This window comes from Procambarus clarkii, chromosome 16 (assembly GCF_040958095.1).
Source record: "Procambarus clarkii isolate CNS0578487 chromosome 16, FALCON_Pclarkii_2.0, whole genome shotgun sequence".
NCBI classification, from domain to species: Eukaryota; Metazoa; Arthropoda; class Malacostraca; order Decapoda; family Cambaridae; genus Procambarus; species Procambarus clarkii.
In genome coordinates this window covers 16,005,965-16,024,338 of record NC_091165.1, presented here as the reverse complement: position 1 = coordinate 16,024,338, position 18,374 = coordinate 16,005,965, and the positions used below count along the sequence as shown (strand labels likewise).

The 18,374-nt window shown below is 47.9% G+C and overlaps 1 protein-coding gene across 1 annotated transcript; it reads left to right on the top strand.

Moving 5' to 3' along the window:
• The first annotated feature begins 10,977 nt into the window (after window positions 1-10,977).
• Window positions 10,978-13,470, top strand: LOC123759942 (putative per-hexamer repeat protein 5). The gene has a single exon (XM_045745192.2). The coding sequence runs from the start codon at window positions 10,978-10,980 to the stop codon at window positions 13,468-13,470; it is 2,493 nt and encodes an 830-aa protein (XP_045601148.2).
• The last annotated feature ends 4,904 nt before the right edge of the window (window positions 13,471-18,374 follow it).

Here is an 18,374-nt window from a genome sequence, read left to right as displayed (position 1 = left end):
CTGCTCACTATATTCAATAACTACACACTATAATATGTATGTTACGATTCCATTTCAATGTTTCCGATTGCATTGACAATTTGAATTTTCATAGATTTCGATTTATTTTAATTTTGATATAATTATTTTGTGTGACATTGCATTGGATTTGAGTTGTGTTGTTTACCATACCTTTCATTTCGTGAGTATAAGTATAGATGCCACACCTGTGACAGGTAAAAAAACACATTTTTTAAACACAGCGCCATCTGCTGTACATAAGAGCAACACATGCTATACTAAATATGTTTCGATTACATTTCAATGCTTCCGATTTTACTGATAACTTGAATTTTCATAGATTTTAATTTATTTTCATTTTGATTAAATTATTATGTGTGACACTGTATTGGAATTAAGCTGTGCTGTTTACCATTCATTTACCGTTCATTTCGTGAGTATAGTTCATTTTTTAATTTTTCCATTGTTTTTCATTTAATTTTTGAACTTTTTCTTATGTTTCATCGCTGGGAACATCTTATCATTTCATGTTCCCAATTTTCTGATGGGAACATCAGATCATTTGGGAAGGCATCGGACGAGGGAGTGGGGAATGGTGGGGAAGACGAGGGGACGGTTAGGAGGGGACAGGAAGAATGGGTAATGGTGGGGAGGATGAGGGGATAGGGATGGTAGGGACGAGGGAACAGGGGAATGGAGAATGGTGGGGAGGACAAGGGGATAGGGGAGTGGGGGCTGGTGGGGGGACTGGAGAGGGGTAGATGGAAGGGAGGGCGAGGGGAACGGGGGAGCGGGAGATGGTGGGGAGGACAAGGGGATGGTGGAGTGAGGAATGTTAGGAGGACGAGGGGAAGGTGGAGTGGGAATGGGAGGGAGGACATAGGAGATGGGGGAGGGGGAGAATGGTGGAAAGGACTGGGAGACAGGGGAAAAAGTTGCTGTGGCTCAGCTATGCACATGCAACACGTGGCTGGGTACAGCTAGTGTGTGTGTGTATATATATAATATTATATATATATATAATATAATATTATATATATATATAATATAATATTATATATATATATATATATATATATATATATATATATATATATATATATATATATATATATATATATATATATATATATATATGTCGTACCTAGTAGCCAGAACTCACTTCTCAGCCTACTATTCAAGGCCCGATTTGCCTAATAAGCCAAGTTTTCCTGAATTAATATATTTACTATAATTTTTTTTCTTATGAAATGATAAAGCTACCCTTTTCACTATGTATGAGGTCAATTTTTTTTTATTGGAGTTAAAATTAACGTAGATATATGACCGAACCTAACCAACCCTACCTAACCTAACCTAACCTATATATATAGGTAAGGTTTGGTTAGGTAGCCAAAAAAAGCTAGGTTAGGTTAGGTAGGTTAGGTAGACGAAAAAACATTAATTCATGAAAACTTGGCTTATTCGGCAAATCGGGCCTTGCATAGTAGGCTGAGAAGTGAGTTCTGGCTACTAGGTACGACATATATATATATATATATATATATATATATATAATTACACATTATTTTTGTTATGTAGCAATATTACTGTTAATCTAATGAGGTTTATCATAAATTCCAGTTTGGTTTGCATGTAATGAGACGCAGCAGTCAATACTCGGCTGGCCCTTGGCTCTGATCCTGTGATAGAGCACACACACTAATGCGCTCACTAACAGCCAAGTGGCACTAAGACGAGGATGTGGGATGTCAGAGTACCGGGATAACACTCCACTCTGTCATCCTCACCATCTTGCTATACTATCTTACCATTTCCTTCACATTCATTGCCTTGCCATCCACTGACATCCCTCTTCCTCATCCGTGCTACCCTTTGACACCCTTCTGACACTTCCTTACCCCCCCCCCTCTTCCTTAGGAGGCTTTTCATACCTCCCGGTCACGAAGGCGACGCATTAAGACTGAAGAACTTTCCACCTGATGCTGTCAATCCCATTCATTACAATTTATTACCTGAACTGACTCAAAATTGGGCTCCAGCAAATATTTTTGTTCTCTCTTTTCCACCAAAGATAATCGGTGTCTACCTTGTGCTTGGTGGGACGAACACCTCGTATCAAGACCTTCATAACGCCCAACACTAAATTAAATGACCAGGTGAGTTAGATTAATGACACCTGTTGTTGGGCTACGAGTGTCAATGACACCTGTTGTTGGGCTACGAGTGTCAATGACACCTGTTGTTGGGCTACTAGTGTCAATGACACCTGTTGTTGGGCTACGAGTGTCAATGACACCTGTTGTTGGGCTACGAGTGTCAATGACACCTGTTGTGGGCCTACGCGTGTCAGTGACACCTGTTGTTGGGCTACGAGTGTCAATGACACCTGTTGTTGGGCTACGAGTGTCAATGACACCTGTTGTTGGGCTACGAGTGTCAATGACACCTGTTGTTGGGCTACGAGTGTCAATGCCACCTGTTGTTGGGCTACGAGTGTCAATGACACCTGTTGTTGGGCTACGAGTGTCAATGACACCTGTTGTTGGGCTACGAGTGTCAATGCCACCTGTTGTTGGGCTACGAGTGTCAATGACACCTGTTGTTGGGCTACGAGTGTCAATGACACCTGTTGTTGGGCTACGAGTGTCACTGACACCTGTTGTTGGGCTACGAGTGTCAATGACACCTGTTGTTGGGCTACGAGTGTCAATGACACCTGTTGTTGGGCTACGAGTGTCAATGCCACCTGTTGTTGGGCTACGAGTGTCAATGACACCTGTTGTTGGGCTACGAGTGTCAATGACACCTGTTGTTGGGCTACGAGTGTCACTGACACCTGTTGTTGGGCTACGAGTGTCAATGACACCTGTTGTTGGGCTACGAGTGTCAATGACACCTGTTGTTGGGCTACGAGTGTCAATGACACCTGTTGTTGGGCTACGAGTGTCAATGACACCTGTTGTTGGGCTACGAGTGTCAATGACACGTGCTGTTGGGCTACGAGTGTCAATGACACCTGTTGTTGGGCTACGAGTGTCAATGACACCTGCTGTTGGGCTACGAGTGTCAATGACACCTGTTGTTGGGCTACGAGTGTCAATGACACCTGTTGTTGGGCTATGGGGTGATAAAATTTATTATAATATACATTCAAATAAAACTAATTATAGTTAAAGAACTGAAACTTAAAATTTACTAAAATGGTATAGGTTTAGATTAATTAATTTTTTTAATTTGTCCAGATCTCACAATGAGCGGGATTTTAATATTTTCTTTAGGAAATGCACGATGGCTTGGATGTGATTCCTTTCTCTTGCAACATTAAATATATAATGCAATTAAATTATTGTAATCTTACACCATTGTTCGTAGTCCTGAGGTTTCGGGTTCGATTCCCGGCGGAGTTGGAAACAAATGGGCAAAGTTTCTTTCACCTTGATGCACCTGTTCACCTAGCAGTAAATAGGTACCTGGGAGTTAGACAGCTGCTACGGGCTGTTTCCAGGGGGGGGGTGTAACAAAAAGGAGACCTGGTCGAGGACCGGGCCGCGGGGACGCTAAGCCCCGAAATCATCTCAAGATAAGGGGAGTGAGCTGTACCAGAGGTGGTGGAAGCAACCATCATTTACAGCTGCAAGAACAAATACGTCCAAGTACAGGACCGTTATGAGGCACCAGGTACAACAGCTGGGAGGATGGGATCTAGAGCTAAATCTCACTCCCTATACACACAGCTAGGTTAAGCACAAATTTCGTCCCCTCTATCCACTACTCACACTTCTCACCCACACAACCACCACCACCACAATGATGATCTCAGGACACAAACACACACACACACACACACTGATGAAAAGAGAGAAATCTGGGGGATTGGAATTGGGATCAGGAGCTCTCTCAGTTATTGAAGGTGCTGGTGGCCGCCTCCAGATGATTCCGACCTGTAGGTCTTGCTTATTACCTCCTTAAAGCGAGGAGCTTTTGCGCCACATCTTTGCGGCTTCACAATTTCTGAAAGAGATGTAATCTTATCACTTGAGTGTGTATATAGCAAAGTCCACCTGGAAGATATCACTGATATACAGAGTTGTCATCCCGGCTGGGTGTTGTGGCTCTGCTTGAGGTCACTGTGTGGCCCTGGTGAGAAATACTTGGGTCGGGTTTACGCTGTTTATTGGTTTCAGATGTTGAGGCTGCCTTTCCGAGATTGCATCCCGCTGCACGACCCTGACTTCATTGGAGAAAAAAAGATGTGATATGGTCCGGACCTCTTACACGCCAGATCATTTTTAATTTCGCGTGCCACATAGATTTGTGTACACGATAAGTAAGCAACCTTCCAGGCCGTGTCGAGCTGTGACGGAGGGCAGCGCTGACTACTGTTGATAGTCAGCGTTGTGGGGGGACTCGCCTGGCCACCAGGTCCCTAACATGAGGACCTCATCTAATACCTAACCAGATATATCTCGTGGAGCGACGAGAGTCTAGGGAGACACCATCGTTGGACACCCCACTGAAAGATTTCCTCCCCCCTCCCCCCCCGGTGTATCGAGAGGATCAGCGCCACGTTTGTGTTATCCAAGGAAGGAAGGAAGGAAGGAAGGAAGGAAGGAAGGAAGGAAGGAAGGAAGGAAGGGAGGAGGACGAGGGCACTGCGAGGCAGGGAGCAGCCCAGGATATGGTGATGGAACGTTAGTAAGTTCGTCACACGAGGCAGCTACAAGCCACTGAATACCATCGTTTCAGAGCTATGTATCTGCCCTCCCCTTCCTCACTTTGTTGATTAGGCATTCCCAGGGGAACTGATAGGAATTTATTATTATATATATATATGCATACACATGTGTTATACACGAGTGTATACATTTAATGCCACGTCTCCGCCAACACACTCCAAATGCCACGCCTCCGCCAACACACTCCAAATGCCACGCCTCCGCCAACATACTCCAAATGCCACGCCACCACCAGCACACTCCAAATGCCACGTCTCTGCCAACACACTCCAAATGCCACGCCTCCGCCAACACACTCCAAATGCCACGCCTCGGCCAACACACTCCAAATGCCACGTCTCTGCCAACTCACTACAAATGCCACGCCTCCGCCAACACACTCCACTCCTGGCTAAAAGCCACCTTCCGACGGACTCGTTCCCTCTACAAATCACTCTGTGTGTGTGTGTTGGCAAGGACCACTCACTGAGCTCTCTTCGAACCCTCTTGGGCTTCCTGTTAATGGACCAACCAATCCCAGTACATGACCCGAACGACAGAAATTAATGGGTACTTTGTCGAGAGTTTTCTTGGAAATAGGTTATGCTGGCTCTCCACCTTTGCTAACTCATTATTGGTAGCACCTTTGGTACACACACAGTGTCATTGTGTGTCAACCCTATTATCTGTATACTGTATATACCTTCCTGCCCTGGCCAATGACTGTCTCACTCTTTTCCCTATTCTACACACACACGCGCGCGCGCGCACGCACACACACACACACACACACACACACACACACACACACACACACACACACACACACACAAGTGTGAGTGTGTGACCTGACCGGGTGGGACGACCCGCCGTGGAGCTACCTGATTGTGCTGTGAGTGGTGACTGTCAGTGGTACAGTGAATTAGTGAACTGTCACATAACGATACAGTGACTGACTCCAGAGCTTTGTGTAGACAGAGAAGAAGACCTCATCAATCTACCAGCATTTAGTGAATCACCAAGTGGGAGACAACGAAGGATAAACATCGTCATCATACATCGCCCTGCCCTTACTCATCTGGTTGTGTGAGCGGGAGGCAGTCTGGTATGTACCCCTCTCTGGTCAATTAATCAGGTGTACAGATTGAGGTAAAAGAGTATCAAATTCTCGTTCAGGATATCAAATATATTTAAAAATCTCAGAGTGGCTCATTTAGGCAGAGGTAACGCATAAGGGATATCTTGACAGATACAAGCACGCCCGCCCACGTACGTATACACGCACACAAGTGTGCACACGCTAAAACAGACACACACACACGTGCACGCACACACACACGTGCACGCGCACACACACACACAATTGTTCAGTCAGGGGAAAAGGCATTAACACCCGGGATAGACCTTACTATCCCCCCCCCTCTTGACCCCACCACCTGACCTGACCTGACTTAGTCGCCATCTCCGCCCCCCCCCCACCCCCAGTCCCCCGCATCGCCCATACACACACTTTTCCCCTCCCCACTCTCCCTCTCTCCCACTCCCACTATCTCTCTCCTGCTCTCTCTCTCCTGCTCTCTCTCTCTCTCTCTCTCTCTCTCTCTCTCTCTCTCTCTCTCTCTCTCTCTCTCTCACTCTCTCTCTCACTCTCTCTCTCCCCCTCTCCCTTCCTCTCTTTCCTTCCCCCTCCCTCCCCCTCCCTCTCTTTCCTTCCCCCTCCCTCTCTGCCCACACACACACACACACACACACACCTCCCCCCCTCTCTCCCTTACCCGCTCTCTCCCTCACCCGCTCTCTTCCTCATCCACTCTCTCCCTCTCCTCTCCCTCCCGCCTCTCTCTCCATCTCCTCCCCCCCCCCCCTCCCCTTCTACCTTCTTCTCACTTCAGTGGAAGGGTCGGATCCCCCCCCACCCACCCATTTATCTCTCCCTTTATCACTCCCTTTCTCTCTCTCTCTCTCTCTCTCTCTCTCTCTCTCTCTCTCTCTCTCTCTCTCTCTCTCTCTCTCCCCCTCTCTCTCTCTCTCCCTCCCCCATCCCAACAGGGTCAAGATGGCAGCCAGAGGTCCCAGGGGAGCAGGAAAGAGCCAAGGTGACGAGATGAAGGAAATGTTCGCCCAGTTTCTGGAGGACATCAAGAGTGAGATGCAAGAAATGATGCAGGAAATGAAGAACGAAATAAGCAACCTGAAAAGAGAGCTGACAGCAGCAAAGGAGGAGATTAGAACCCTCAAAGAGAATGGTATCGAGGCTGAGAGTCAGAAAACCACCCAGGGAGAAGGTGGTAATAGTTTTCTGGATGAGAATGCCACAATAAAAGCAACATTTGCGGAAATACTAAAAAAAAAATAACTCTGAAGTAATGACTGCAGTGATGGAGGTGGCCATGAAAGCAGCCACCTCGCAGGAGGCGGCACGTTCCACTAGCCAACTGCTGGAAAGGAAAAGATCAGTGGTTGCTGTGGGTATTAGGGAACAGGAAGGAACCAATAGGACAGAGTGGAATGACAAGGACAAAGCAGCAGTGAATGAAGTACTAAAGGCACTAGACATGGAAGGGGCCGAGCATAGCATTGAGAAGGTTTTCAGGCTAGGCCGGTACAACAAAGACCGAGACCGAATGATAAAGATAGTGTTTGCAAACGAGAACACAAAGGAGAGGATCCTATCAAGGAAGAGCTCCCTGAAAAACGTGGGAAAATTAAAAAATGTATTCCTCCAGCGAGACATGACAAGGGAGGAGAGAGCCGTGGTGGCAGAAGCAAGGAAGAGGCGCAGGGCGAGAGGGGAAAACCAGGAAGTCACAGCTCCCAACACAACACCCCCAGAGGCGAGGGGGGAACCCACAACCAGCTACCCAGTAACACCAGAAGGGAGGACAACCCCGTCTCCCTCCTCTGCATAGAAAACCCCCCTACCCCAAACCCTCCCTGCCCCCACTCAAAAGTTCAGCCAAATCTCCCTCCCCCCACACCCAATCCCCACCCTTCTACCCCTCCCCTCCTCCCGAGTCCTCCCTCCCCCCCTTTCCTTCCCGTCCTCCCTCCCCTTTCACCCCATACCCTCCCTGTCCCTCCCCCTTCACTGGATCCCCCGCCCCTCATTCCAGTATCCTCTGAGATCCTGTTACCCACCTCACAGGTCCTCACACCCATGGAACAGCCTCCCCCACCAGCAGAACACTCACCAAGGAGGCGATTTGAGAAGGGACAGAAGAAAGTGAGCCTCAAAGCGATGTACACTAACATAGATGGAATTACAAATAAAGCAAATGAGCTTGGAGAACTGGTACTAGAGGAAAACCCAGACATAATAGCCCTCACAGAAACAAAGATCACGAAAACAATAACAAATGCAGTGTTTCCACAGGACTATTATGTTATGCGGAAAGAGAGGGAAGGAAGAGGTGGGGGTGGTGTAGCTCTGCTGGTAAGAAAAGGCTGGGATTTTGAGGAGATGGATATTCAGGGCTGTGAAGGTTTCAGTGACTACATAGCAGGTACTGTAACAAATGGAGGGAAAAAAATTATAGTCGCAGTCATATATAATCCACCACCAAATGACAGAAGACCTAGACAGGAATATGATAGAAACAACATGGCCACCATTAACATAATAGAAAGAGCAGCTTCTGTTGCTAGCAGGAATGGATCTGGACTACTAATTATGGGAGACTTCAACCATGGGAAGATAGATTGGAAGAACAGAGACCCGCATGGAGGACCAGAAACATGGAGAGCTAAGCTGCTGGACGTGGCAACAAGAAACTTTCTAAGCCAGCATACCAAAGAGCCAACAAGAATGAGAGAAGATGAACCAGCAATGCTTGATTTGATATTTACCCTAAATGAATGGGATATAAGGGAAGTTAAGATGGAAGCGCCCTTGGGAATGAGTGACCACAGTGTATTGAACTTTGAGTACCTGGTAGAGCTAGGACTTATCTCCCCCCAAAAAGAACTAGGAATCAAAAGGCTGGCATACCGAAAGGGGAATTATGAACAGATGAGAAGTTTCCTAAGTGAAATACCTTGGGACACAGACCTCAGAGACAAGTCTGTACAGGGTATGATGGACTATGTTACCCAAAAGTGTCAGGAGGCAGTAAACAGGTTCATCCCGGCCCAAAGGGAAAAATCCGAGAAGCAACAGAAGAATCCATGGTATAATAGGGCATGTATGGAAGCGAAGAAACTGAACAAAAAGGCGTGGAGGAACTTCCGGAATAACAGAACACCAGAAAGCAGGGAGAGATACCAGAGAACCAGGAATGAGTACGTCAGGGTGAGAAGAGAAGCAGAGAAAAATTTTGAAAATGATATAGCAAACAAAGCCAAGACCGAACCAAAGCTACTCCACAGTCACATCAGAAGGAAAACAACAGTGAAAGAACAGGTATTGAAACTTAGAACAGGCGAGGACAGGTATACAGAGAATGACAGAGAGGTGTGTGAGGAACTCAACAAGAGGTTCCAGGAGGTCTTCACAATAGAACAGGGTGAGGTCACTGTGCTAGGAGAAAGGGAGGTAAACCAGGCGGCCTTGGAGGAGTTCGAAATTACGAGAGAGGAGGTCAAGAGACACCTGCTGGATCTGGATGTTAGAAAGGCGGTTGGTCCAGATGGGATCTCACCATGGGTACTGAAAGAGTGTGCAGAGGCACTTTGCTTGCCACTCTCCATAGTGTATAGTAAATCACTAGAGACGGGAGACCTACCAGAAATATGGAAGACGGCGAATGTGGTCCCAATATACAAAAAGGGCGACAGACAAGAGGCACTGAACTACAGGCCAGTGTCCTTGACTTGTATACCATGCAAGGTGATGGAGAAGATCGTGAGAAAAAACCTGGTAACACATCTGGAGAGAAGGGACTTCGTGACAAATCGCCAACATGGATTCAGGGAGGGTAAATCTTGCCTTACAGGCTTGATAGAATTCTACGATCAGGTGACACAGATTAAGCAAGAAAGAGAGGGCTGGGCGGACTGCATTTTCTTGGATTGTCGGAAAGCCTTTGACACAGTACCGCATAAGAGGCTGGTACATAAGCTGGAGAGACAGGCAGGTGTAGCTGGTAAGGTGCTCCAGTGGATAAGGGAGTATCTAAGCAATAGGAAGCAGAGAGTTACGGTGAGGGGCGAGACCTCCGATTGGCGTGAAGTCACCAGTGGAGTCCCACAGGGCTCTGTACTCGGTCCTATCTTGTTTCTGATATATGTAAATGATCTCCCGGAGGGTATCGATTCATTTCTCTCAATGTTTGCGGACGATGCTAAAATTATGAGAAGGATTAAAACAGAAGAGGACTGTTTGAGGCTTCAAGAAGACCTAGACAAGCTGAAGGAATGGTCGAACAAATGGTTGTTAGAGTTTAACCCAACCAAATGTAATGTAATGAAGATAGGTGTAGGGAGCAGGAGGCCAGATACAAGGTATCATCTGGGAGAGGAAATTCTTCAGGAGTCAGAGAAGGAAAAAGACTTGGGGGTTGATATCACGCCAGACCTGTCTCCTGCAGCACATATCAAGCGGATAACATCAGCGGCATATGCCAGGCTGGCCAACATACGAACGGCATTCAGAAACTTGTGTAAAGAATCATTCAGAACTTTGTATACCACATATGTCAGGCCAATCCTGGAGTATGCAGCCCCAGCATGGAGTCCATATCTAGTCAAGGATAAGACTAAACTGGAAAAGGTTCAAAGGTTTGCCACCAGACTAGTACCCGAGCTGAGAGGTATGAGCTACGAGGAGAGACTACGGGAATTAAACCTCACTTCGCTGGAAGACAGAAGAGTTAGGGGGGACATGATCACCACATTCAAGATTCTGAAGGGGATTGATAGGGTAGATAAAGACAGTCTATTTAACACAAGGGGAACATGCACAAGGGGACACAGGTGGAAACTGAGTGCCCAAATGAGCCACAGAGATATTAGAAAGAACTTTTTTAGTGTCAGAGTGGTTGACAAATGGAATGCATTAGGGGGTGATGTGGTGGAGGCTCACTCCATACACAGTTTCAAGTGTAGATATGACAGAGCCCGATAGGCTCAGGAATCTGTACACCTGTTGATTGACGGTTGAGAGGCGGGACCAAAGAGCCAGAGCTCAACCCCCGCAAACACAACTAGGTGAGTACAACTAGGTGAGTACACACACAATAACAATGCGTTCTAGAAGTCATTCAAATTGTTCTCATAGTCGTCAAATTCTTACACTTAAATAGGTGATAAGATTTTTGAAACAATGAATGAAGAGATCAATTGTAGTTTGCTGTCTACAGGGACTGCTACGGGGACCGCTACAGAGACCGCTACAGGGACCGCTACAGGGACCGCTACAGGGACCGCTACAGAGACTGCTACAGAGACTGCTACAGGGACTGCTACAGAGACCGCTACAGGGACTGCTACAGAGACTGCTACAGGGACTGCTACAGGGACTGCTACAGAGACTGCTACAGGGACTGCTACAGAGACTGCTACAGAGACTGCTACAGGGACTGCTACAGGGACTGCTACAGGGACTGCTACAGGGACTGCTACAAGGACTGCTACAGGGACTGCTACAGAGACTGCTACAGAGACTGCTACAGAGAATGCTATAGAGACTGCTACAGGGACTGCTACAGGGACTGCTACAGAGACTGCTACAGAGACTGCTACAGGGACTGCTACAGGGACTGCTACAGAGACCGCTACAGAGACCGCTACAGAGACCGCTACAGAGACTGCTACAGAGACCGCTACAGGGACTGCTACAGAGACCGCTACAGGGACTGCTACAGAGACCGCTACAGAGACCGCTACAGAGACCGCTACAGGGACCGCTACAGGGACTGCTACAGGGACTGCTACAGAGACCGCTACAGAGACCGCTACAGAGACTGCTACAGGGACTGCTACAGAGACTGCTACAGAGACTGCTACAAGGACTGCTACAAGGACTGCTACAGAGACTGCTACAGAGACTGCTACAGAGACCGCTACAGAGACCGCTACAGGGACTGCTACAGAGACCACTACAGATACCGCTACAGAGACTGCTACAGAGACCGCTACAGAGACTGCTACAGACACTGCTACAGAGACTGCTACAGAGACTGCTACAGAGACTGCTACAGGGACTGCTACAGAGACTGCTACAGGGACTGCGACAGAGACTGCTACAGGGACTGCTACAGAGACTGCTACAGAGACTGCTACAGAGACCGCTACAGAGACTGCTACAGAGACTGCTACAGAGACTGCTACAGAGACCGCTACAGGGACCGCTACAGAGACTGCTACAGGGACTGCTACAGGGACTGCTACAGGGACTGCTACAGAGACCGCTACAGAGATGGCTACAGAGACCGCTACAGAGATTGCTACGGGGACCGCTACAGAGACTGCTACAGAGACTGCTACAGAGACTGCTACAGAGACTGCTACAGAGACCGCTACAGAGACCGCTACAGGGACTGCTACAGAGACTGCTACAGAGACTGCTTCACGGACTGCTACAGGGACTGCTACAGGGACTGCTACAGGGACTGCTACAGAGACTGCTACGGGGACCGCTACAGAGACTGCTACAGAGACTGCTACAGAGACTGCTACAGGGACTGCTACAGGGACTGCTACAGAGACTGCTACAGAGACCGCTACAGAGACTGCTACAGAGACTGCTACAGAGACTGCTACAGAGACCGCTACAGAGACTGCTACAGAGACTGCTACAGAGACTGCTACAGAGACTGCTACAGAGACTGCTTCACGGACTGCTACAGAGACCGCTACAGACACTGCTACAGAGACTGCTACAGAGACTGCTACAGAGACTGCTACAGAGACTGCTACAGAGACTGCTTCACGGACTGCTACAGGGACTGCTACAGAGACTGCTACAGAGACCGCTACAGAGACTGCTACAGAGACTGCTACAGAGACTGCTACAGGGACTGCTACAGGGACTGCTACAGAGACTGCTACAGAGACTGCTACAGAGACTGCTACAGGGATTGCTACAGAGACTGCTACAGAGACTGATTCACGGACTGCTACAGGGACTGCTACAGAGACTGCTACAGAGACTGCTACAGAGACTGCTACAGAGACTGCTACAGAGACTGCTACAGAGACTGCTACAGAGACCGCTACAGAGACTGCTACAGAGACTGCTACAGAGACTGCTACAGAGACTGCTACAGAGACTGCTTCACGGACTGCTACAGAGACCGCTACAGACACTGCTACAGAGACTGCTACAGAGACTGCTACAGAGACTGCTACAGAGACTGCTACAGAGACTGCTTCACGGACTGCTACAGGGACTGCTACAGAGACTGCTACAGAGACCGCTACAGAGACTGCTACAGAGACTGCTACAGAGACTGCTACAGGGACTGCTACAGGGACTGCTACAGAGACTGCTACAGAGACTGCTACAGAGACTGCTACAGGGATTGCTACAGAGACTGCTACAGAGACTGATTCACGGACTGCTACAGGGACTGCTACAGAGACTGCTACAGAGACTGCTACAGAGACTGCTACAGAGACCGCTACAGAGACTGCTACAGAGACTGCTACAGAGACTGCTACAGAGACTGCTACAGAGACTGCTACAGAGACTGCTACAAGGACTGCTACAAGGACTGCTTCACGGACTGCTACAGGGACTGCTACAGAGACTGCTACAGAGACTGCTTCACGGACTGCTACAGGGACTGCTACAGGTCCACAAGTGAAGCACTGAACAGCTCACCAATTTTCAATACAGGTCATAGTTATGGGGGGGGGGGGCAGCATCCTCTTGCTGCTGCGTCGTCCTTCCCTCTGACAGGCTACCGTTCCCTCCCACTGTCCCGTCCCAACAGGCTACCGTTCCCTCCCACTGTCCCGTCCCAACAGGCTACCGTTCCCTCCCACTGTCCCGTCCCAACAGGCTACCGTTCCCTCCCACTGTCCCGTCCCAGCAGGCTACCGTTCCCTCCCACTGTCCCGTCCCAACAGGCTACCATTCCCTCCCACTGTCCCGTCCCAACAGGCTATCGTTCCCTCCCACTGTCCCGTCCCGACAGGCTACCGTTCCCTCCCACTGTCCCGTCCCGACAGGCTACCGTTCCCTCCCACTGTCCCGTCCCGACAGGCTACCGTTCCCTCCCACTGTCCCGTCCCAACAGGCTACCGTTCCCTCCCACTGTCCCGTCCCAACAGGCTACCGTTCCCTCCCACTGTCCCGTCCCAACAGGCTACCATTCCCTCCCACTGTCCCGTCCCAACAGGCTACCGTTCCCTCCCACTGTCCCGTCCCGACAGGCTACCGTTCCCTCCCACTGTCCCGTCCCGACAGGCTTCCGTTCCCTCCCACTGTCCCGTCCCGACAGGCTACCGTTCCCTCCCACTGTCCCGTCCCGACAGGCTTCCGTTCCCTCCCACTGTCCCGTCCCGACAGGCTACCGTTCCCTCCCACTGTCCCGTCCCGACAGGCTACCGTTCCCTCCCACTGTCCCGTCCCGACAGGCTACCATTCCCTCCCACTGTCCCGTCCCGACAGGCTACCATTCCCTCCCACTGTCCCGTCCCGACAGGCTACCGTTCCCTCCCACTGCCGTGTTCTTTTGGTATGAACGTACATTACTCGTAACTCAGAAAATAGTTAATGATATTCAAATGAATATATATTGGCTACAAAAGGAATATTTCAAAGGAATATTTCGATGGTATATATGCGATATATACCATCGCATGTTGACATCTCAAAGAGTGATACTGCTGACATGATTGCAGAGACAGCCAGCATCACACCAGTTGGACCAGTTGTAAAAATTTATGTAGGTATTTCATTAACAGTAACAGAGGGAATACTGAAATGAACGTCTGATGAAAAATCATCCTAACCTAAAAAATTACAACAAAGACCTCAAAGCAGTAACATTAAACATTATGAGGAATATTTTGAGACATTTATATAAGCAACTTATAAAACAAGAACTCGGCAATGCGGTGCTTTAATGGCCACCTCTGCTTGCTGCACTAGACTGTTACTTGCGTACAGGTGGACAACGTCCCCAACCACTCTCTGCCGGAACAGACAACTGACCTCGGCAGCCACACTTCCGCTACCGTTGGTTGACCAGCAATGAACTCTGGAGTGCTTGAAGTTTTCTCAGATCACCCTGTATGCCTCTTGATCCTGGAGAGGGGTTCAGCATCACATATCTAAGAGTGCGGCTCCAACACTGGCCTCGTTGTCCTGTGTATACACCCCACTTGAGCCGCCATGACTCCCCACTCTCTCCCTGCTTGGAATGATCTCCTAAATCCCCCTTTTCTGAATTAGAGCTCTCTGCCACCCTGTCCTCAGCCGTGATCCTCTCTCTCTCTCTCTCTCTCTCCTGCTTTCTGGGAAGCCTCACCAAGACAAAAGCAAAAGCCAGCTAACAATATACATTTAATAAACAAAAGAACATATACACTACATGAAATAAGAACAATAAAACATTAGCATACAACACTCTAAGCTACTACAACCTGGAAGCAATCCAATACCATATCCTGGCATCACCAACCATCCATATCATGTGGCTGCTCAACTCTAGGCTTACCACTTACTACTCCCTCATCAATTCGGGGTTAAATCTAGTCGTAATAATATTGCACAATCAATCTTAAAATATATAAAACTCAGCCTAGAAATAACATGATGTTTAACAGTGATAAATTTCAGGTACTCAGGTACGGCAAAAATGAGGATCTGAAACATAATACAGGGTACAAAACACAATCGAATCTGCCCATAGTAGGAAAACAGCATGTCAAGGATTTGGGAATAATGATGTCTGACGATCTAACGTTTAGGAAGCATAACCAAGCAAATATTGCAGTCAGCCAGAAAAATTATAGGATGATTACGAGAACTTTCAAATCCAGAGATCCCATCACAATGGTTGTACTCTTCAAGTCACTTGTGTTGTCCCAGTCTCGAGTACTGCTCAGTACTCACTCCCCCCTTCAGAGCAGGAGAGATTGCTGAAATAGAGGGAATACAGAGAACATATACGACACGCAATTGACGAGATAAAACACCTAAATTATTGGGATCGTCTCAAGCTCTCCAAATGTACTCTCTAAAAAGGAGACGAGAGAGATACCAAATAATATACACGTGGAAAATACTAGAGGGCCAAGTACCAAATCTACACAATAAAATAACAAGTACTGGAGTGAACGATATGGAAGAAAATGCAGGATTGAACCAGTGAAGAGCAGAGGTGCCATAGGTACAATCAGAGAACACTGTATAAACATCAGAGATCTGGGGCTGTTCAACGTCCTCCCAGCGACTATAAGAAATATTGCCGGAACAACTGTGGACATCTTCGAGAGAAAACTGGACTGTTTTCTAAGAGAAGTTCCGGATCAGTCAGGCTGTGGTTTGTATGTGGGCCTGCGGGCCACTTCAAGCAACAGCCTGGTGGACCAAACACTCACTAGTCGAGCCTGGCCTCGGGCCGGGCTTGGGGAGTAGAAGAACTCCCAGAACCCCATCAAGAAGGTATAGCCTGTAGCTGAAACACCAGAAACATCTGCATAAATACTCCCCAACACAAAAAGAACTCAGTATCTCACCTTCTACTGCTGTCCTACATGCCAATAAGCATTCAAGCACTCCCCTTATACATTATGTGTGATCACCATGTAACAGGGACTCTGAGAGTACCTCTTAGTACTGTTACATTACAACTCTATCAACATCAAAGGCCCGAGACTGTTCAACATGCTTCCGCTACACATAAGGGGCATAACTGGCCGACCCCTCACAGTGTTCAAGTGAGAACTGGATAAGCACCTCTAAAGGATACTTGATCAACAGGCTATGATTCGTACGTCAGGCTGAGAGCAGTCGCGTCCAACAGCCGAGTTGACCTGTCCAGCAACGAGGAGGCCTGGTCGACGACCAGGCCGCGGGGACGCTAAGCCCTGGAAGCACCTCAAGGTAGGTATTCATGAACCTCTGTTCTGCTCTTAGAGGCTCATGTTTATCATTAGGGTCTCCAAAATAGTCAACAATGGCTCTTCTGCGGTCCTCCCAAACTGCTACACAATAAAGTTCTCCTCAAACACCAGTGATGCTTCACCACTGATCCCCCAGAAATGCATGAAACTCTTCTTCACTGCTCTTCTACATGGCTTGAGGTCAACTCCTCAATATGGGGTTCTGCTCTCCCACAGAGTTCAGTATTCACTTCTACAGCCTCGAAGTTTCCTCCATTAACTTCTTCCTGGGCCTCGAAATTCTTCCATCATCTCCTCCCCAAACAAACCTACAGTTTCCATTCCCATGCCAATAAAAATGTTAATCTACTAAAACATAATTAAATGTATTCACAGAACATGAATATCCTCCATCAGACACCTCTTTAAACTTTAACACGTCGTGACAGACATCATGACATATGGACTTCCCTGTCTGAGCGAGTCCATGCTCGATGTCTCTGGCAGCCGCCGCCGTCGCTCGGCTCCCACCTCAGTCACCGACTGACATTTGGCGAGGGTGGATACGTCGCCACCCCCTCCAGCTGGTTCCCTCATCTTTACACTCTTATTTCAGCTTACTGCCTTCATAAAACACATGCACTATATTTATAAACACAGGCCATGATCGCTGGACACACGATCAATCACAAGCAATCACTAACAACTGGTCAAATAGGCTCACCACAGAATATATCTGATGCAGGGGCGTTCAGGTCCCATCCTCGACAATTGCACTCACAGGTCGCCCACAAAATCGCTATAGGACTGGCTCACAAGGCTTCTTCTAGTCATGACTTGAGCACCGTAAGTCGTCCTCAGGCTTCATACATACCTGCTTGATACATGCTTGATGGGGTTCTGAGAGTCCTACTCCTCAAGCTCGGCCCGAGACCAGGCTTGACTTGTGACAGTTTGGTCAACTAGGCTTGGAGCGGCCCGCAGGCCCACATACCCACCACAGCCCGGTTGGTCTGGCACTTTTTTTTCTCTGATTGTGGCTTGGCACTTCTGTTCTATTCTGCATTTTCTTCTATATCGTTCACTCTAGTACATTGTTATTTACTGTGTAGATTTGGGACCTGGCCCTCCAGTATTTTCCATGTGTATATTACTTGGTATCTCTCTCGTCTTCTCTCTAGTGAGTACATTTAGGAGAGCTTTGAGACGATCCTAATAATTTAGGTGCTTTAACGCGTCTGTGTGCCGTATGTGTTCTCTGTATGCCCTCTATTTCAGCAACCTCTCCTGCTCTGAAGGGAGTAACGTGCAATACTCAGATAGGACAACACAAGTGATTTGAAGAGTACAACCATTGTGATGGGATCCCTGGATTTGAAAGTTCTCGTAATCCATCCTATCATTTTTCTGGCTGACGCAATATTTGCTTTGTTATGCTCCCTAAACGTTAAATCGTCGGACATCATTATTCCCAAACCCTTGACATGCTGTTTTCCTATGGGCAGATTCGATTGTGTTTTGTACCCTGTATTATGTTTCAGATACTCATTTTTGCCATACCCGAGTACCTGGAATTTATCACTGTTAAAAATCATCTTATTTTCTGCTGCCCAATCGAAAACTTTGTTAATATCTGCTTGTAGTTTTTCAATGTCTTCAGCA